At 41.0% G+C, this 22,895-nt stretch overlaps 1 protein-coding gene across 2 annotated transcripts; it reads right to left on the bottom strand.

Moving 5' to 3' along the window:
* Positions 1 to 1,865: 1,865 nt before the first annotated feature.
* LOC107786983 (uncharacterized) lies at positions 1,866 to 6,973 on the bottom strand. Of its 2 annotated transcripts, XM_075227046.1 has the most exons (5): positions 6,418 to 6,973; positions 5,304 to 5,470; positions 5,060 to 5,151; positions 3,992 to 4,825; positions 1,866 to 3,739 (listed from the first exon to the last, which is right to left on the bottom strand). In XM_075227046.1, the coding sequence occupies exons 3-5, from the start codon at positions 5,081 to 5,083 to the stop codon at positions 1,994 to 1,996; spliced, it is 2,604 nt and encodes an 867-aa protein (XP_075083147.1). In that variant the 5' UTR covers positions 5,084 to 5,151; positions 5,304 to 5,470; positions 6,418 to 6,973; the 3' UTR covers positions 1,866 to 1,993. The 2 variants fall into 2 exon arrangements, with proteins under 2 accessions (XP_075083147.1, XP_016463983.2); XM_016608497.2 differs by lacking the exon at positions 5,060 to 5,151 and having other exon boundaries at positions 6,418 to 6,862.
* Between the last annotated feature and the right edge of the window lie 15,922 nt (positions 6,974 to 22,895).

Below are 22,895 nucleotides of genomic sequence, written 5' to 3'. Positions count from 1 at the left end.
GAATTCATAAAAAATTCATAATTTATAACTATTAAAAAAATAATATATTCTACAACATAAACATGATAAATTTATTTAAAAAAATATACCCTAAAATACAACGAAGAACCTAAAAAAAGGAATCTAATTCCGAAACATATCCATAATTAGTCCATTGAAATTCTCAATTTTGTTAATTATAGGTTATTACTATAAATGCTTTAGGTTACATTCTCCATTTTGGTATACTTACCGGGAATATTTTCCTCCGGTCAATTCATCACCATTGGCATCATTTTAATTAGAGAAAGTCAATCATCAAGAAATTAAATATGATGAGTTATTAGATTTAACAATTATACAATTACTATATATTATGCATTAATGTATACAATATATTATATATACAGGATATTAGTTGTTTATATATGTGTATATAGTATAATATAAATTAAAGGTAGACAATAATAAAATTATTGTGCAAAATAATTATACATGTGTTACGAATGTTTGTATATTATATAATTACATATAATATATGATATATAAGTACTATTGCATATTGTATATTGTATATATACATAATTTTATTATTGTCTACCTTTAATTTATATTATACTATATACACATATATAAACAACTAATATCCTGTATATATAATATATTGTATACATTAATGCATAATATATAGTAATTGTACGGAGAAGTCAAATTGGGTGATAAGAAATATACAATAATAGAGTATGAAGATACGTATAAGAATTTTGCAGCGGGTGGACGAAGGACAAGGTGAAATATTGTTTTCTACGCGTTCGGGGACAGCTTATACATATATATGTAATAAAAGGGAGGAAAGAGACTAGGGACATTAGGATATGCACAAATCTTTTAATGAAGAAATTGGGGGAAATTAATACGGATAAATACGTTTTAGGTGAGAAAATCTCATGAGAGATATATTAGGATACGTTTTAGGCGAGAGAATCTCAAGGGATTGATTTTAGGGATATGAAAAGTTGTAGATTTTAAAGTAAATTGTATGTTATATAATTTTCTAAAAATAGTTGTAACTTATTTAATTAAGTTCTAAATAAGTTGTATTACATGTAAATTCCTCTTTTATTACTTTTTTGAAGTATTTTGCAAATTTATTGTTTCTTAGAAGCTGAAGTAAATTATGTTTGACTGAGTATTAATGTAAAGTAAAAAATATTGTCAACACTCTTGGTAGCAACTAATAACACTCATGTCCGAATTATTTTAGAGTTTAAATAAAACGCAAGTCATGAACTGATCTTTTTCAATTGGAGACTTGATGTCGTATAAATGTATAATGTTATCGTCCAGTGGACAATCTTTTACACTAAACTATATATTTATTCGGTTATACCATGTTACTTATTAGTTTACATTTTTATGTTGCCAAACTAGATTTATCATACACAGTTATATATATTTTTTAATCATTTGAAATTCAAAATACACTTGCTTGTCCAACTAATCTAGATTTGGGTTACATAGGGGAAGTGCTCCTTTCTAGGAATATCCTTTCTCATGGTTCAAGCCCGAGAACTTTGGTTAAAAGTCAAGGTGATCCCAATATCCTTTCTCATGGCTCAAGCCCGAGAACTTTGGTTAAAGGTCAAGGTGATCCCATTCATCTCACCACATCTCTTGATAACTATATGCAGGCGACGTTCGATTTATGAAAAGTTCTTTCTTTTGTCCATTGATCAGATGAATGAACTCAATGTAACTGAAAGAACTTGAGAGAACTCAGATATTGAATCGGCATAGCGAGGAAAAGTAGGGAGAGTACCCTGAAACTGAATCCATTCTTCAACTAAACTTACCAATATAGGAAGGTCACACAAAGGAGGCAGAAATTTAAATAGCAGAAAGGAGGATGAAAATCAGGATTAATAGTATATCAAGATTCAACAAGGACTTTTACAATGCCCTTTACACTGCAAGGGGTTTTCAGGGTAATGTGCCAATATTGGCAGTTCATCAACTACTTCCTAGTTGCCATTAACATTGCACGGATTTTGGCCCTAAGATCATCTGATATCTCAGTAGATTCAGAATGCTGAGATGCGGCTCTTTGATGGGAACTAGATACATCCACTGAAGCTTCTCTGCTGACGGAACCTCGCAGACTTCCTCTTGATTGATCTGACACTTTGGTACCGATCTCACCCTCTTCCAGTTCTTCTCTTTCTTTGGCCAGTTCTTCTCTTTCTTTGGTCCCCTTTACAATCTTATCGGCCCTGCCATAGTGCTGCTTTTCATTATCTGAAGAGTTTGGGCGCTTATGCTCATGTTCAGACTCATCATCACTGGAATGCTTTATCATGTGTTTGCGTCTATCTCTACTCCGGTGGGAGGTTCTATGAGATCTATCTTTCTTCTTGGAATGATTATAATCCTCTTCATAATCATCTTTCTTATTTTCACGTGAAGGCCGATGACTTGAATGCTTTTTCCTTCCATGCTTATGATGTCTCTCAGCATCTCTTCGCTCATCATCATCATCATCATCATATTCAGGGGATGAATGCCGTCTGCGGTGCTTCTTTCTTGATCGTTTATCATCTTCATCACTATCATATTCAGGAGAGGAATGCCGTCTGCGGTGCTTCTTTCTTGATCGTTTATCATCTTCATCACTATCATATTCAGGAGAGGAATGCCGTCTGCGGTGCTTCTTTCTTGATCGTTTATCTTCATCATCTTCATCCTCATATGCATTGCCACCATCTTTGTGTCTATGACGTCGTGAATGCTTCTTTTTTTTGGATCGTCGATCATCCCTTACATCTCCACTTTCTTCCTCTTCATCTTCTCTTGAAGAGCGGTGCTTCTTTCTGGACCGCTGCTCCTCCTCTCCCTCTTCCTCTTCATCCTCCTCTTCGGGTCTATCAGATCTTGACCGGTATTTCCTTCTTGATCGCCGCTCATTCTCTTCAGCATTATGTTTTATTTCAGATTTCTCATTTTCATTCGACGCATTATTAATTAATGGAGCTGCACTGCCTTCTCTCTCTAGAGCAGTCAGTTCTGACAGAGCTGCACTGCCTTCTCTCCCTAGAGCAGTCAATTCTGACGGTGCTGCACTGCCTTCTCTTTCTCTAGTAGCAGCATTAACCTCTGTGCCGGAACCTGACAAGGCAGATTCCTGTGGTTCCACTGACCCTCCATGTGAAGAATCTCTTTTCACAGGAGCTGCTCCACCTTTTATCAGGGCCACAAACATCTTTGCCCTTCTCAGCCTCTCTGCTTTCAGCTTCTGCTCTTTGCTCAAGTGTGCTTCAGAGGAGTCTGCCTCACTCGCAGCTTCTGCAGCAGCAGACTTCGCGATTTCCTTCGCCTTTGGAATCGAAACACTATTTTTCATCCTCTGGTCAGACCTCTGACTAAATGGAGGGACATTGAGGAAACTTGAGGCTTGGCCACCCTCACTGCTGTGACCCTGACTATCACCATTCTTAGATGAGCCTGAGATGATATTCAAATTGGGATTCTTGATACCTCTAGTGGCTGCGTGAAGGATAGCGGCAGCAGCAGCAGCGTCCACATTGACTCCAACCTCTTGCTCTGAAGTTTTGGTCAGGGAGTCCTGCATTTCCTTCTTGGATTTACCAATCACCATTTTAAACTTCTCTTTCTTATCAGATACATATGGCAGATCATACCCTGCAGACCTGGAGGGAGAATCACTTTCCTTCAAAGCTCTTTTTTCTGATCCATGGACTTTTGACTGCACAACAAAGAGAAGAGCAAAAGACACAATGTTAAAGCAATTCCACACATGCATCAGCTACACCAATGTACCAAAACCACAGAGAAAAATACTGCTCATTGGTTTTGTGTTAATACATTGTGAAAGAAGCGAGTGCTTTAAGTTCAGGAAAATAAAATAATATGCTCAAATTTAAATTTATATAAAAAACTTAAGCCATGTGACTGCAGGACAACACATATATTTCCCAGACAGAGAAAGAGCTTTCACCTCTTGAGCTTTCTGGAGTATTTTTAGATAGTAAGGATGATATTGGTTGGTTGGAAGGAGAAATGGGAATCTGCCATGTTTGCTGTCCTGTTCCATAAGAGTTGACTCAAACTGCTTCCCATTCTTCAGAATGAACTCCACAATCTTATTAATCAATTTCTTCAGATCAGATGGAGGCTCCACCAAAGGTCCAGTCTTCGACACTGCTCCTAGACCAGACACCTCTGCCTTTGTCTTTCTAGATGCAGCAGAAGAACCACCGTCATCTTCCTTCTGCATGCTAGTTCTAATTCCGCTTTTGGAAGCATTAATCAAATTATTCTTTTTCAGTGCAGCAGCCTTTTCTTTATCTTTAATAGAACGAAATGAATTTGTAGAAACTCTCTCGTTTTTTTCTTTCTCATCTTTTTCAAATTCCTTGGAACCATCAGCCCTTTCAAGAGGACTGGAAACATTTGTGGCACTCAAGGTATCAAGTGTTGCACTGGTAACTTTGGATCCAGGATCATCCCCATTCGCAAGCTCCTCGTCCTCTCCGGACTCATATACAGAACCAAGCAAAGATAAAGCACCACCACGACCATCATGTTCCTTCTGCTCATTGGAATCCTTTCCTCCTTCATTTTGAGCTTTCACATCACTACCAGATTGTAAAAGTTCAGGGTGATCAACAAGAAACCTAAAGTATGCATGAAGATCGTGGTCAGGCATTAAGAACCCAAATGTTGGATTGTCTCCCTGCTTTACCCTCAGAACAATTTCTGACTGCCCACCATGTTTGCTCACAAACAGTGCAGTCCTTGCAATTATCTGATGTACCTTTTCCGTTGGTGGCTGCAAAAAGATAGAAAGCAACAAAGAGCCCATTAAAATGTAGAATTCACAATTCTGGATAAAAAATAAGCTAGAACCTTAGATACAATCAAAGCTTCAAACATATCAATCCACAAAAATGTGTGCCCATTAATGAAATTAAAAGAGCAATATTAAGTAAATTAAGAGAAGATCCCTCTCAACTAGCAACAAATTGTCCTTATAAAGATAACTTCTTAATATTCCTAATCCCACCTGCACTGCCCCTTGGTCATGCATCAAAAGGGAACAAGGTGCCTGTGAATGGCAACCTTAGATGAAAAGAACTCCATCCCTGCTCCGAGCATCTGAAAACTTAGACATGGTGAGCCTTAGAATAACATAAGCTTTGGACAACTAGTAGCATTGGCCACATGGGGAAAACCTCGTTAGCATGTAAACACAATATCCAAGCTTTATGAAAGCCGACAAAAAACCAAATCGAAGAGCATAAGCTTACCAAGCATTGAAGTAGGCTTTCCGGCACTGGAAAGGAGGGACGAAACTCGGAGCTTTCCTGGCCCACCTCAGAACTTTTTCTGTCAGCAGAATCATCAGTAGGTCCATATGAGAAACCAACAGCACGATAAGCACCAGCATCCACCGACTTTTCGTCTTCTTCCATTTCTAAAGGAAGAAATCATTAAATCATATTAATATTTATGTATTATCCAAGATCAAGAGCAACATAACTAACGCAAAGCCACAGGAAAAATAATCCAGACAGAACAAGATTAGGTTAAAATAATGATACTTGCACGGATAAGTAAAGATGATCTTGCTCGTTGTGAGATACAGAAAATGTGTAATTAAAAGGTCCAGTAACTTAAAACACGTTGCAAAAAGAACATTTTACAGCCACTAACTAGGCAGCCAGCATGCTACATTTCCTCAGTCTACCTTATTTTAAGATACGCCAGCACCAAAATATCATCTCTAGGAAGCACTGCCTGCCTATAAAAACATTTGCTAACAACATTATTTCCATAACAATAAATCGTATTCTCAGCTGTCCAATTGCAAATGAATATTATTTAAAACAGAAAGGCGTACCATCAGAGGAAGTTTCCACAGCGACCAGAAAACCAAAGACAGGTGCAGGATGAACCCTCAACTATACAACAAGATTGTTTTATAATACTATTTTATGCTTCGCAATGTCAATCAGGTCAGTTTACTACAGCAAGCAAAACTTTTTTTTTTCCCCTGGGAAGTCCATGCATAGCAAATCCTATTTAGAAGCATCATATATAGCTACCGCAACAAGCTATTACAGATGCAGATCCAGCATATTAAGTTTACAAACTTAGCATAAAGATATGAATTGCACAAAAGAAATGAATCCAACACAACGAGCACACACCAGGATTATTGAAACTTATTTAGCCCAATAAACCACTTAACGATATTAACATCAGCTAGCGAATCATTACGTATTATCGGATTGTTAGCTTCCTGATTATTTACGCTAAATTAGCACAGAACACTATTAACAAAATAAAATACATGAAAAAGTTATCCACGCAATGTTAGAATTAAAAAAAAAAAAGGAAGGAAATAAGAGTTAAGTTTACCTGGTTCATCTGAAGGCGAAGGAAGATCGAGGTAACGTTCATGATCGAGCTCGAACTGAATCGAAGCATCGACGAGATTCGAAGACGTAGAAGAGTGAGACCGCCGGCGGGAAGGTGGAGGTGCGGAGAGAAGGTGGCGGACATCATAACGATCAATTTGGAGAGAGTTCCATTCGACAAGAGCGTCGCCGGAGTTGACGAACGCCGCCATGGCGTCGTCGTCGAAGAGGAGGGCATGGCGGCCCACCACCTCTAGATCCATCGCAAACCGCCGAATTTGGCTTAATCTCTACGGTCTCGATTTTACTCTTCCCTTTTCCGATACGGTTCGAATGAGAAACCCTAGTTAGGACCCTTTCGTGAAATTGGGAAATTAGCTGTCGATCAGGGTTGGGCCAATACTAAGACAAACTTTTACTAGAGGGAGATTTGCACAAATAGGACTAGTGCCACCGTTTAATTTTTGATCCATTAAGAAAAGTTTTGAAAATCTAACAGCACCACCACCGCCACCACCAACAACAACCCACTAAAATCATAACAACAACAACAACCCAAATTATAAGAGTGAGCTCTGCATAAGATAATATGTATGCAGACCTTACCCCTACCCGAGTGGCTAAAGGGGTTATTTCTGAAAGACCATCGGCTCAAGACGACGAAAAGAAACACTATATCAATACCATCAACAGAAAAATCAAGAGATAATGACAGCAACATAAGAACCAGAAAATAGATATAAAGCAATAACAATAACCAGTAAATAAAGCTCGGCACAATGAAAACGGAGAATAGTGTGAACACAATATTAACCACCAGCAGTCAGAGACACAACCCTATCAGACTAGTCTCAGCCACCTCTTAACCAACAACCCTAATGCACGACCTCCACACATTTCTATCAAGGGCCATGTCCTCGAAAATCTAAAGTCATGTCATGTCCTGTCTAATCACCTCTCCCCCAATACTTCTTAAGTCGCCCTTTGCCTCTTCTCGTACCCGCCAAAATCAACCGCTCACACTTCCTAACCGGGACATCCGGGCTTCTCCTCCGTACGTGTCTGAACCATCTAAGCCTCGCTTCCCGCATCTTGGTATCCATAGGAGTCACGCTCATCTTCTCCCGAATATCTTCATTTCGAATCTTATCCATCTCAATACGTGGAACCAGGGTCAAATAATACGGAGACATCTCTGTGACAAACCGAGACAATACCTGTAATCACAACATCTGAAGCAATAGCATCTGGTCTGGCATGGAGGGCATAGAAATGGGCCTGGCCATCCCCTGATATGCCTCCCCTTCTAAGGAGACCCCTAGCTGACTGGGCTCCGCCCCTAGCTGTTTGGGCGGGTGGTGGAGGAACTGGTGCGGGTGCTATCGGCCGAGTACTCCGCTGTGGAGTCCCACCCAATAGCCTAGGGTAATCTCTCATAATGTGACCAAAATCTCCGCACTCGAAACAACCCCTCCTCTGACGAAACTGTTGCTCCTGATGCCCAAAAGAACTACCTGAGGATACCTGAGTGGGCGGGGGAATGATGAAAACTCTACGTTGGTAGTGCACTGAATAAAGATTGGCCCTGCTGATGTCTGTGAGAACCATGGCCAGATGATGCACCATGGTGAAATGGCTGGGCTGTCTGAGCCAGTCTGAAATAACGACCTCTACCGTGCTGGAACTGACCCCCCAAAGGAGCACCGCTGAATCCACCCTGACCACGAGGTCGTTTGGCCTCCCTCTCAACCCTCTCCTGACCACGAACCATCTCAATCTGCCGAGCAATGTCAACAACCTCATCAAAGGTAGCACCAGACCCCCTCTCTCTAGTCATGATCAACCGTGGCTGAAAAGTGATACCATCTATAAACCTCATGATCCTTTCCCTGTCTGTGGGAACCAACCAAATAGCATGACAGACCAACTCCGAGAATCGCATCTCATACTGTGTCACAGATATATCGCCCTAGCGAAGCTGCTCAAACTGTCTGCGCAGCTCCTCTCTACGGGACTGAGGCACGAACTTCTCCAAAAAGATCACGGAGAACTGCTGCCAAGTAAGGGGTGTTGCGCCAACAGGTCTACGCCTCTCGTAAGTCTCCCACCATCTAAATGCAGCCCCAGAAAACTGAAAAGTAGTGAATGAGACCCCACAAGTCTCGAGAATACCAGCAGTACGGAGTATCCTCTAACACCTGTCCAAGAAGTCCTGAGCATCCTCTCTCTCTTTGTGCCATTGAAATGTGGCAGCTGGAGTCTCCCGAACCTCTCCAACCTACGCTGATCATCCTCATGCATAGCAGGAACCACATAATCTTGTGCAGTTGCAACCATCTGGGCTGGTGGTGCCCCCGGTGTCTGGAGTCCCTGAACAACCTGCTCGGGTGTGCGAGCGACGGGAGTCTGAGTGCTTGTGCCTCCCCCAGCCTGAGAAGTGGTTGCGACTGTCGATATAGAGACCGCCTGAGCAAGGTCGGTACACGTTGTTAGAATCTGAGCTAGGGCCTCCTGAAGGGTTGGAATCATAATAGGCACAAGTAATGCCTGAGGTGGAGCATCAACAACTGGAACCTGGTCCTGATCTGGGATAACTGGTGTATTTGCAGGTACTGCCCCAGCTATTGTACGAGTTGCACCTTTGCCCCTACCACAACCTCTACTGCGACCTCGGCCTCTCGCGGCCCTGACTGGCGGTACTGGTGGCTGACCCTCCTGAACGGTAGCACGAGTTCTCACCATCTGTGAGAGAATGAAACAACAAATGTTTAGTTATTAGAATCAACAGATTCGCACGACAAGAATTCAAGAATGTGGAATTTTTCCTAAAGGTTCCGCAACCTCTCGAAGATAAGTACAAACGTTTTTATACCGATCCGCAAGACTCTACTAAACCCGCTTATGACTCGTGAGACCTATGTAACCTAGGCTTTGATACCAATCTATCACTACCTAAACTACACTGTCGTGATGGTGCCTATCGTGGTACTAGGCAAGCCTACCTTTCCAAGACTCTTTCAAATTTTTAACATAAGTGAATTAAAACATTTAAAATATTCGAAGTTTTCATAAATACGGGGTAAAACCCAAATATAAACATAAGTGCAGAAAAATAGCTCGACATCGGGGTGTCACTAAGTCATGAGCATCTAGATAACTAAACTAATACAACCAGTGTCTAAGTATCAATATAAGACAGAAAGAAATATATAGAAGGAGAGACAAGGCCCTGCGGATGCTGGCAGCTACCTCGTAGTCTCTGGTACTCGATCCTCCCGGACTCAATCACCTCCGTAATCAAACACACCTGGATTTGCACATGAAGTGCAAGGTGCAGCATGAATACAACCAACTCAACAAGTAACAGAAATAAATAAGGAACTGAGAAGCAGTGACGAGCTATACAGTACAGTTCATTTTATAAGTTTTCAGCAAAGAGTGAACGTGCTTTCAAAATCCTTTGGTATAAGTCAAAACAGTTCGCGCTCATGTAAAACAGATATGAATCTTCTAGAATTTTTACAACAACAACAGATAACAACCAAGTGCAATAATAAATAAAGCAGGTATAACCTCTTAAGGCAGTAGTCACTAAACCCATCTCAACCTCACACTCTCGGCTCTCAACCCTCAATAGGTACTTGCGCTCACTAGGGGGTTCAGACTCATGAGGGGTTCCTACAGCCCAAGCGCTATAAGCACGGATAACTCACGTGTTATAATATCATATCTGGATCCGCACAGACAACTCACGTGCTGCACGGATAACTCACATGCCATAGTATAAACATAAGGATCCGCACGGACAACTCACGTGTTGCACGGACAACTCACGTGCCATAGAACAATACCTCACAACCAATCCTTCGGCCTTACTCAATCATGAACCTCTCTAGTCTCATAGCTCTCAATAAAGAAAGGGAAAAGAGCCCAAATCAAAGTGTTACGGTATATCATTAGGGGGAAAAACAAATAACAGAGAGTGGGGTAAACATGTACTCTCTGACTCAGTATAACTACCATGAACGGAATATAGCCTAAGCATGACTTCTAACATGAAAGGCAGTCAATTTCTAGTAAAAACAGGAATGCATATAAACACAAATAAAGGCTATTAGACTTCACAGTCTCCCGGGACGGACTAAGTCTCAATCCCCCACGGTGTACAGTCACACACCTGTCACTTAGCATGGGTGCCACCTTCAAACAATCACATTATACCAAACTTCGGGTTTCATACCCTCAAGACCAGATTTAAAACTGTTACTTACCTCAACAATGTAGAACTCCTACTCCGAAATGCTCTTGCCCCTCAATTCGGTCTCCAAATACTCCGAATCTATTCACAATCAGTACAATACCATCAATTTATGCTAAAGGAATTAATTTCACAAGAAAAATACCAAATTAGACTCAAAACCCGAAATTGGCTCAACCTGGCCCCCGGGGGGCCACATCTCAAAATCCGACAAAATGTACAAAACTAGAAAGCCATTCACTCACGAGTAGAACCATACCAAATTCATCAAAATCTGACATCGTTTGGTCCTTCAAATTCTTAAATTAAACTCTCCAAAATCCAGAGCCCTAACCCCTCATTTTCACTAATTACAAGATTAAACAACGGAAAATCATCATACATACGAGTATTAGGGATCAAGCAACTTACCTCACTGATATCCCTTGAATCACCCTTCAAATATCACTCCAAAAGCTCCAAAAGCCGACTTGAAAATGATGGAAATGAACCAAATTCGCGAAGGGTTCTATTTATGGTTTCTGCCCAGGCTTTTCGCACATGCAAAAAATTTCACGCTTATGCGCCACCGCACCTGCGGTCAAGGCGCCGCAATCGCGAACTCCACTTAATTTCCCAGCTTTCGTACCTGCGCCCCATACCCCCCACCCGCGGGCTCGCAAGTGCGGCCAAATCCTTCGTGCCTGCGCTCCAACCTTGACCTCCTCTTTTCCGCATCTGCGCCCCAGGACTGGCACCTACGGGCTCGCAGATGCGACCTCCAACTCGCACTTGCACATCCTGCCTAGCCCAGCACTTCCCGCTCCTGCGAACTCCCCATGCGCACCAGAGACCTTGCACATGCGACTCCTCCTTCTGCAGGTGCGAAAATAGCAGTAGTAGCAGCTTCAACTGCATTTTCCAACTTCGACAAATCCGTTAACCACCTAGAATCACCCCGAGGCCCTTGGGACCTCAACCAAAAATACCAATGAGTCATATATCAACAAACAAACTTACTCGAACCTTCGAATCACTCAAAACAACATCAAATTACCAAATTGCCCTCAGATTCAAGCCTAAAAACTTTTATACTTCTAAATTCGACAACCGATGCCGAAACCAACCAAACCACGTCCGAATAACCTCAAATTTTGCACACACGTCACAACTGACTCTAAAAACCTACTCCAACTTCCGAAATTCCATTCCAACCCCGATATCAAATTTTCCACTGCCGACCGAAAATCGCCAAATTTCAAATTTTGCCAATTCAAGCCTAATTCTACCACAGACCTCCAAATTACATTCCAGACGCGCTCCTAAGTCCAAAATCACCTAACGGAGCTAATGGAACCATCATAATTAAATTTCGAGATTGTTTACATATAAGTCAACATCCGATTGGCTTTTTTAACTTAAGGTTTTACATAAGAGACTAAGTATCTCATTCCACTCTGAAACCACTCCGGACCTGAACCAACTAAACCGGTATAACATAATATAGCTGAAAAGCACAAAAGAAAGCATAAATGGGGGAAACGGGGCTATGACTCTCGAAACGACCGGACAGGTCGTTACAAAGTCAGTTGGTTTAAATGATGCAATGTGTGGCAATATGGTTATATGAATTGACTTTTGGCTCCTCTATGGATTCTGGGATTGTATTGATGAATACGGCTCCTTGTTAGAAGTCTGGGTATGCTGTGTGAGAATTGCTGAAGGCCCAAACATTACTGGTATTTCATTTGGGCCTGTTGTGGGCCTATTGTCATTATTTGTATAACATATATATCTTACTCATTAATGGGCCTGTAATAACTTTGTACAAATGATTGGAGTGTTAGTAAAGTGGGGAATGGGTGGATTTCTAATATTTACATATCAAATGGGTAGATAATATGCCTATATGACTCAATGATTTACTTATTATATATATCTTATTCCATCACTATGTGCACTATAGAAATCATGACATTAGGGGAAACACACACATACACACAATGTGCTAGCAAACATGAATTCAAAGTGTTGCAATTATGCTTACTGCTACGTGCTACTAGAAAACCTGCCTATAGGAATAAATGTCATTGATTTCAATTCGCATCAGCATTCACTAGGAATCATGCCTACAGTATTCTGACTATTCCATTTTCCACTGTCACCTAGAAAATATGCCTATAGGATTAAGGTATGACGATAAAATTAGCTCTAAGTGCTGATCGTTAGAGATCCTGCCTATAGGATATAATTACTCGCCATAATTTGTTAATGTTAAATCGCTCAAACATTTGTTTCACGTATGCTATTGTTAGAAAAGCATGAATAATTTTGGGCTTTACTCCAATAGATTTCATTGTCACTTAGTGATTCACACGTAGACACAACACATATAGGTTAAATAACTGGAAATCTGCAATCTCAAATCAACATGCAACAATCATATAACTTGGAGATAAGCAATGCCTAGCCTTTGAAACCTCTTGTATGTTTTAATGCATAGTCACACAGAAGTCATGTCTATATGGATTAAGGTTCTTAATTCTGAAACGGCCTAACATGAAAACTTGTTCCGCGTGCATTTGTTGCTTAAGCGTGGAGGCTAACTTGAGCCCTTAACTGCCATATTTGAAGTCCAATATGTGTTTTGTTTGTTGCCTAGTTTTGCATTTTTGAGCAACCTATATAAGGTCTAGAACCATCCAAATAGAGGTCTAAAACCTCCTGGACTATAGGTATGAGACGAGCAGTGCACTCGTAGGGTACGACGTAGAATTGAATTAGAGCGCTCTTAGGTAAACAACTTTAACATAGTAATCGGGTAGTAGGAGATGATAGTCTGTGCCCGCTGGATAATATGAGTAACATCTTATCTTAAGGTAGTTACGAAATATTATTTTTGTTGCACGGGGTGATCCTTTAGGCTAAAAAACTTAGGATCCCCCCCTTTCCTTTCTTTTCTATTAGAATGAAAACAAATAGTTATACTCTCTTTGTTTACTTGATCACATAGACTAATCTATATAATTTAAGTTCAGCCGGGACCCACAGTTAAGGACCTCGAAGAGTGCCTAACACTTTCTCCTTGAGGTAACTTGAGCCCTTACCCGATCTTTGGTGGCGTTGACTAGTCAAACAGAGTTATTTGCAAACAGGTGCCCTAACGCACCTTAAAATCGTTAGGTGGTGACTCTCCTATTTTAATACCTCCTTACAAAATTTGTCACATGTCGAAGCCCGATTTCGCGAGAAAACGGGGAGCGACATCATGGCGACTCTGCTGGAGACTTACACTTAGGCTCTTACCATAGCGAATTTGGCTTATATGGATTAGTCTTCTTTGATATAAATGCGCTTCCCTTTTCCATTTTTTTTGCTACTACATGCACATCCCTCTCCCATTTTTCTTTTACTTGTTTAAATTCGTTGTAATATGCACATCCCTTCCCTGCTCCACCTTCCTTTGCTTAAATTGGTTATAACATGCATATCAATTTCCTATTCACCTTTATTTGCTCTAAACTGCTCTTCATTTGTTTAAAGATTGCTACATCATGTCTCTCCCACCCCTACTCCCCTACTCCCTTGCTTACTTTATTACATTCCCTATATTCCATGAACTAACTTCTTCTTTTGTCTTTCTTTTTACGTCTTTTATGTTTTACCTTAATACTGTATTTATTGCTTTTACGTATTTATCATAAAAATACTTGGCAACGTGTTATTATCTTTGCATAAAGTATGCTCCACAACATATTTCACTCGTGCCCGATTAATAACACAACGACACTTGATGAATGTTCGCACTCTTCCAAAATTACCCTTTTAAATTGGAAAGGCTTACTTGCGGTAAACTAGTCGATCAGCGGTGCAGTCGACGGTCCCGTGCCTTTTCCTCTCAAGTTATCCACTTGAGAGTACCGGTCTAGACCCTTCTAGAAACCTCACTCCAATATCAACTGTGCATACATCATGTCAAACCTAGTGTGGGTTAGAACGTTGTCCACGTGATAATCCACTAAGATAAGCCTTGTCCAAAGACCGATGGAATTTCCATAATCCAAATGGACACCATCACGTTGTGTGCATTATTTGGAGAAAACATGTCGGCATGTTGATCATTAATGTGTAAATAGTCAGATCCGGAGGGGGAAATAGATAACTCTATTTGTTTGCAGAAAATGAAGCACGAAGTCCCCAGGTTCGGCATAGTCCAAAACATCTCACCTTTGCTGCTTGATTGGTGGAAGAACATTTCACCTAGTGACAAGAATCACGTGAAAGGGGTCCTTGGTAATTTACCTTCATTATTGGACATTCAGCCAAATAGGGCATTGATTGAGGCCACCATTATGTTTTGGGATGAGAAAAGAGATGCCTTCTGCTTCGGTAACATAGAAATGACTCCTCTCTTAGAGGAAATAGGAGGTTTCGCTAAGCTGTCGTGGGATAGTCCAGGGTTATTAGTGCCAGAGAATCACACCCCTCGCAGTTTTCTGAAAATGTTGGTTTTCAAGAAAAATGATGAGTTGCTTTGTTTGAAGAAGTCATATATCCCATTTGAATTTCTTTACGAACGTTATGGGCATAGCAAGTCATATCGCCTTTATCATGATGAACTTGCCATCACTTCCTTAGGTTGGACACACCGTCGAGTTTTTGTGTTCATTGTCTGTTTCTTGGGATCGCTGATATTTCTGATGAAAAGGGGAAGGATCCACACTCGCTTAGCCATGGTCTCTAGGACTCTAATGGAAGGAATCAAGGGACAAACTTACACTATCATCCCCATGATCTTGGCCGAAATGTATCGCGCTTTAGGCAAGCAGGGATATGGACACTTCGAGGGTTGTAATTTGTTGCTGCAAGTTTGGTTATTAGAACATTTCCAGAGAGGTGAATATCGCCAAGAGCTTCTGCGATGACCATTGAATGACTACATAACTTACCATCATCCAAAGAGAATGATATTTATCCTAGATAGGTTTGTGCAACCTGGAAGTGTTGTGAGCTCGGTGTGTTTCTTCAGCAATTTGACTAACGAAAAGGTACATTGGATGTTTGAATGGTTCCCTAACAGTGAATTCATCATAAGATCAAAAGAAACTACTCATCTAGTGTTGATCGGGTTAAGATGGATCTATCTTTATGCTCTTATAAGGGTAATGAGGCAAGCGGGAAGAAAACAAATTATACCTCGGGTTTCTAACATGGTCCAATACAAAGCAGATTTTAAAGAGAACATCATTCCGTTCAAGTTCGACGCACAACATATGTGGAATCAAAAGGTCATTGTGGATAAAGATACTATCGAGCCATATAGGTATCATGTTGGCCATGTGTACTTCTACCCATCATGGTTGGTAGATGATATAGGGGGGGATGTCAAGCCAGGAATTAATATGAAAAATAGGGTTATAGATGACGCTGCTGAAGCACAAGTCAAGTATAGGACACTGTGCAAGAGGGTTTTCGAGTCTGAAGCTAGGCATTTGAAACAACACAAAGTGGATATGTAAGCAATCAACGAATGGAGGGAAACTGCCACTAAATTAATAGAAAAATTAGAATATTTGGAGCAAGGGTTGATGGAGCTTGAGGGAAAGATGAGAAAGAGGCTTTCAGATTGTCAGAACATGGATGACAGTGAAGGGGGCATCTAGCAAAGGCTTACGTGTTGTTGGATATGCGTGACCTGGGGAATCTGATTGATGGAGTCAAGAAATCCAAGCACGAGGAAGGTCCTTCTGGGATCAAGTAGATTAGGAAATGATGTTCTTTACTACTTTTTAGCTTAGTTTTAGATATCGAATGTAATAAGGCAAATGCCATTAGCAACTTTCTTATTATTGTCGTTTTAGTAAGGATTTGATTCATTTTCGCATTAATGAAATGACACAATTATTAGCATCAATTTTCTCCAAGTCTATGTGTCGCTTAGGCATACCTCGGGCACAACGAGGTCCACCAAATTAGGACGTGATTCTGTTACATGATTTTGTAGAGCATGTTCAATATTGCAAGCATTCTTTCAATAACCCTTACTCATTTGGTTACCTTTTGTTTTTCTTTCTTTTGATTATTCCCATTCCCCAAGGTTGGTTCGTGCATACTGGCATCATCTGTATATCATACTAGATCCATAGGTCCTCCACCTCCTCCTCCACCAAGTGATCCTAAAGGCAAAAGCAAAGGGAATGGAAAAATGGACGATTTAAGCGGTATCAGAAAGGACAATGCAGAGAACGTTGAAACTTCGGACAGTCGGAGTACTCCAGCACATAATGAATTAGTCCTACGTTTGGAACAAAAAATATTGGAGCTACAAGGGGAACTTGAGCAGATCCGAAACTTGGCAAACCTTTCACTCACCTTAAACGTCCGTGATATCAACCAACAAAACACAAACGCCCAAAACCCAACACCTCCCAAAAACACGCAGAATCAAAACCCACCACCAAATTCTCCTGCGCCACATCAACATGCCACACCTCCTCAGAACCACAACCCTCTACCGGTACCTACTCCTCAACAACACCATCACCATCCAACTCAATACCCACAAACAACCACATACCACACCCCTCAGAATGCACCACAACCTACTCCTGATCCACGAAACTCAACCAATGACCACCATTACGCCCAGATTCCCGAAGTCCATAAAAGCAATCCCATATATGTGGAAACTTTACCCTATACCCCATAACAGACCCTATATATACCCGAATCCGCTGAGAAGGACCTGCTCATCAAGAACATGGCGGAAGAACTCATGAAGCTTACTGGCAGAGTTCAAAGTGTCGAAGGTGGCAAAAGCATTGAGGGTTTGAATTATGAGGATTTGAATTCAATCAGATATAGAACTGCCAGAGGGTTACAAACCTCTTAAGTTCGAAATATTGGACGGAACTGGTGATCCGAAGGTGCATTTGAGAACGTATTGCGACAAACTTGTAGGGGTTGGCAAGGATGAACGAATCCGTATGAAGCTGTTCATGAGGAGCCTTACCGGAGATGCCTTGACTTGGTACATCAGTCAAAACCCAAAGAAGTGGGATAATTGGGTGAGCATGGCATCAGAATTCATGGATCGGTTCAGGTTTCACACAGAAAATGCACTAGACGTTTTCTACATTCAGAATCTCCAGAAGAAACCAACGGAAACTTTCCGTGAGTATGCTACTCGGTGGAGGTCTGAAGCCGTAAAAGTAAGGCCGAAACTTGAAGAAGAACAGATGAATAAGTTCTTCGTCAGAGTTCAGGACCCGTAATACTACGAAAGATTGATGGTTATTGAAAACCATAAATTCTCTATCATCATCAAGATGGGAGAAAGAATAGAAGAATGGATCAAAAGCGGATTGGTGACAAACTTTGAAGCACTCCAAGCCATAAATAAAGCTTTGCAGTCAGGAGGTATCTCCAAGAAGAAAGAAGTGGGTACAGTAATGGTATCCCAAGGTCCAAAGTCTCCTCTCACATACCAAACACCTTCACCCACATATCAGCCTTCACCTCCCAAATACCAACAACTTGCCGCCACTTACCATACGTATAACACCCAACCAGCATACTACCACTCACCACCATCCCACTAAAATTACCAAAACCCAAGACCAAATTTTGACCGTAGACCACATAGACAATACACTCTAATTGCTGAACCCATAGTCCAACTATACGAGAGGCTAAAGGCTACTGGTTATGTCACTCCCATTCCTGTTGTTGCTATGAAAAACTCTTTCCAGTGGATTAACCCAAATAAGACATGTGCCTATCACTCATGCATGAAGGGTCATACTATTGATGAGTGTCGTACTTTGAAGGATAAGATTCAGACATTAATTGACACCAAAGTCATACAGGCAAAAGATGTTGCACCCAATGTCCGTAACAATCCTCTTCCTGAACACAAGGGTAAAGGGGTAAACGTGATAGAGACCGATGAAGAATGGGAATCAGAAGGGTCAATTGGACTCATTCGAGAAGGGGATAATCCTAAAACATCTCCAGTCACTCTCACACTTATCGTGGTACAAACTCAGGCACCAATTGAAGTTGGGGTAGCTACACCAACTCCATTTGAGGTTGAAGTAACAACATCATTCACCGTGATGGTAGCACCTACACGTCTTATAAGTCTAATACTATACCATGGGATTATGTTGCGGAAGCAAGAAGGAAAAGTAAAGCAAAAATGGAAGAAACAGGTGCAGCGCAAGGCATGACCAAAACCGCAGGGTCTATACACCTGAGCATTTGGGAGAAATGAGCAAAGAAGCTGCATCTAAGCCGCCTGTCATTGAGACTGGCCCAGATGACCTTTGGAGAAAGGTGCAAGCAAGAGAATATTCTGTGGTTGATCATCTGAACAAAACCCCTACTTAAATATCCATTTTACCACTACTGCAAAACTCTAAGGCACATAGGAATGCCCTGATGAAGGTGTTGAATGAGGCATGTGTACCCAAAAATATTACCAGTGGAGAAATGGCCAATATGGTAGGACAAGTGTTGGAAATCCACAAGATCACTTTTCATGAAGACGAGCTACCACCAGAAGGACTAAGTCACAACAGGGCACTGCATATCACAGTGAAATTTGAGGATAAGTTCATTGCCAGAGTCCTGATAGATGGGGGTTCAAGTCTCAACATATATCCATTAACTACTCTGAAAAGATTGGGTAAAGGCTTGCACGAGATACGAGCATGAAGTATGAATGTAAAAGCATTTGATGGGTCTCAAAGGGCCACAATTTGGGAGACCAACCTCAGCCTAGTTTGATATTGAGTTTCAAGTGTTGGACATATCTACTACCTACAACCTATTATTGGGACGACCTTGGATACATGACGTTTGGGCCGTAGCTTCTACTCTACATCAGGCCGTGAAGTTTGAGTGGAACCATCAGGAAGTGGTCATCCATGGAGACAGAAGTAATCCCATTTATACCAATCAGATTGTTTCGGCCGTCGAGTATAAAAAGAAGTTGGGTGGAGAAACATACCATCGCATCGAGCACGTCAATGCAATTGAGAAAGACAATTGGTGAAGCAGTAAGATAGAAAGCATACTGTCATGGACAGGGTATGAACCCGACAAGGGTCTCAGCAAGAATCTCCAGGGGATCACCAAACCGATACAACTAAAGCGTCATGGCACAACTTTTGGGCTTGGGTATGAATACACCTAGCAAGAGTGTCAGAATTGGTCGCCACCATGGTGTGGTCCTTATTACCCTCAAGAACAACCAGTACCACATTTGCACCAGTCATTTTATCAAGCTAACATGATGTGGGGGTCCTAAGAAGATGAAGTTTTAGATGGCATAAGGAATTTGTTTCTGGATGATGAAGACATGGATTGCAGTGCGATAGTTGAGGAGGAGGAGGAGGAGGAGGAAGGCCTTATTATTCAGACCGTGGAGAAGGGAGTTGTTCTCAAGAACTGGACCGTTGCACCATCAAGGGCCCGTCAAGTTCATGGGTAGCCTGACAAATTAGCATGAATTACTTTAAAAAATAGTTTTGAGCATTTGAGACATTTTTTAGTAGTCTGTTTTGAAATAATTGCTCGAGTCATCAAGCCGCACTTGTTGACGTTTTAAAGATTTTTTTAATGCATTATTGCTTTTCGTATTTATTATTATTTTTACATTTTTCTTTTCAGTACGGTGAACCTACGACTGTGACATGTAATGAGACAACGCAACATGAGGATAATGATTCAGTTAATCATTACTGACAACGCCGCTAATTTAAACAGCGATTTGATGAAAGCCATGTGTGAAACATTCAAGATCAAGCATAGGAACTCCACGACATACAGATCGCAAATGAACGGAGTTGTAGAAGCCGCCAACAAGAACAACAAGAAGATACTGAGAAAAATAGTAGATAATTACAAATAATGGCACGAGAAGCTGCCATTTGCTTTGCTCGAGTATCGTACCACAGTTCACACATCAACTGGGGCAACTCCCTACTTATTGGTTTATGGTACTGAAGCGGTTATCCCTGTCGAAGTATAAATCCCTTCTCTGAGAATCATACAAGAAGTCGAGTTCAGCGACACAGAATGGGTACAGAGCCGATACGAGCAATTAGCCCTTTGGAAAAAGAATGAGTACAATATGTCATGGTCAACTATACCAAAATAGAATGGCCAGAGCTTTCAACAAAAGGGTCAAGCCTAGACAATTCACACTAGGGCAGTTGGTGCTAAAGCGGATCTTCCCGTATCAAGATGAAGACAAAGGGAAATTTTCACCCAATTGGCAAGGGCCCCATATGGCTCATCGAGTACTAACAGGAGAGGCACTTATACTTGCAGAAATGGACGGAAAATTTTGGCCAAACCTATCAACTCAGACGCAGTCAAGAGATACTATGTTTAGGATTGTTTACATTTCTTCATCTGATGTAACTAAACTACGCTTGACCTGATTCCCATTTAAGAGGGGATACGTAGGCAGCCATGTGGATTCGGTCACATCTTAATAAAATCTTCATTTTGCCATGATCAGAAAACTAGGGCATAATTTTGAGGAGGATCCTCAAAATTCTAAAGCAAGTTCAGCCGACATCGTCATACACGGAACATCCAATGTATTGCATTTAAACTGGGACAGAATTTTGAGTAGAACCCTCAAAATTCTAAAGCAATGAGGTCGTAATGTCTCTAAAATATGTCACATTCACCGGTTCATTTAAATTATTTGAAATCACATACTACTACATTTCAAATAACTATATTTATCAAATGCATGCATATTTTTCAAAATTTTTATTTCTATGAAAGCCAGATGCTATCCAGGGTAACTCAAACAGGACTTCAAGACAAGAGCAAAGGCAAAACAGAAGACGAAAGCACAAACCAACCTTCCCCCACAAAACTCACGATGTTTTCTTTGGATACAGGCACGATAAGAGAACAATACCCACAGATACATCAAATTATTGCCTTCATGACGACAAGTTACCAAACGTAAACACTTCCAGCTAAGAAATACTTTACTTTCTCATTGTCACTCATCATTTTTCTTGCATAAGCTAAACACTGCCTTTCCCTGCATGAGACTATGCATTGTCTCCTATTTGTATGAGGCTAAGCATTGCCTCTCTAATTGCATAAGGCTAAGTATTGTCTTTCCTTGCATGAGACTAAGCAGTGTCTCCTATTTTGCATGAGGCTAAGCATTGCCTCCTTAATTGCATAAGGCTAAGCATTGCCTTTTCCCTATGAGACTAAGCAATGTCTCCTATTTGCATGAGGCTAAGTATTGCCTTTTCCCCATAAGACTAAGCATTGTCTTCTATTTGCATGAGGCTAAGCATTGCCTCCTTAACTGCATAAGGCTAAGCACTGCCTTTATTTGCATGAGACTAAGCATTGTCTCCTATTTGCATGAGGCTAAGCCCTGCCTCTTTAATTGCATAAGTCTAAGGACTGTCTTTCCTGCATGAAGCTAAGCACCACTTCCCTTACTTGCGTGAGACTAAGAATTGTCTCCTCTTCCTGCATAAGGCTAAGCATTGCCTCTTTAATTCCACAAAGGCTAAGCACTGCCTTTTCCTCATGATTAAATTCTATCTCCATTACGCCATCTAAGAACTAGCATTATCCTCTACTCATCCAGGGCTAAGCATTGCCCTCATCTTACCCAATACTAAGCCTTGTCTTGTCTTATCTTCGCATACAACCAAACATCATATTCTGCATTTCATGGGCTGAAATATCGCCATTTTGTCCGAAGGCATAATGGTCTGAAGGCATCATTATCATAGCCGGAAGACATCATTCCATGGCCCGAGGATCTCTTAAAAGTGCACATCATTATTCAAAGGCGTCATGGTTCAGAGGCACCATTCTCATGGCCCGAGGACATCATTTCATGGCTTGCGAATCCCTTATCACATGATTCATGGCCCAGGACGTCATGGTTTAAGGACACCATCCTCACCGTCTAAAGACAACCTTCATGGTCCGAAGGGAATCTACATCATGTTTAAATTTTTGCAATAATCCATATATACTTGCATGCATCGTGTTTTAAGTTTGCAGGTAATTCAGGAAGTAACCGTTCTCCCAACGGGAGCAATCTTTGCTCCGGTTTCCGTTCAATGCTCACATCCTACAATTATTTCAAACGTAACCAACCACCATTAATTACCCGCCTTTTACTCTATGACCGTTCATATATTTGCTTAGTGATGCATCCATAACGTTTCAGATTC

Source organism: Nicotiana tabacum, chromosome 12 (assembly GCF_000715075.1).
Source record: "Nicotiana tabacum cultivar K326 chromosome 12, ASM71507v2, whole genome shotgun sequence".
NCBI classification, from domain to species: domain Eukaryota; kingdom Viridiplantae; phylum Streptophyta; class Magnoliopsida; order Solanales; family Solanaceae; genus Nicotiana; species Nicotiana tabacum.
Note: the sequence above shows the minus strand (reverse complement) of the source record. Positions and strands in the feature narration are given on the sequence as shown.

Coding starts and splice junctions, on each gene's coding strand:
- LOC107786983 (XM_016608497.2), bottom strand. CDS start 6,679: ATGGATCTAGAGGTGGTGGGCCGCCATGCCCTCCTCTTCGACGACGAC. Junction 4,826..5,303: donor AAAGCCTACTTCAATGCTTG/GTAAGCTTATGC, acceptor ATCTTTTTGCAG/CCACCAACGGAAAAGGTACA. Junction 3,740..3,991: donor TACTCCAGAAAGCTCAAGAG/GTGAAAGCTCTT, acceptor TTTGTTGTGCAG/TCAAAAGTCCATGGATCAGA.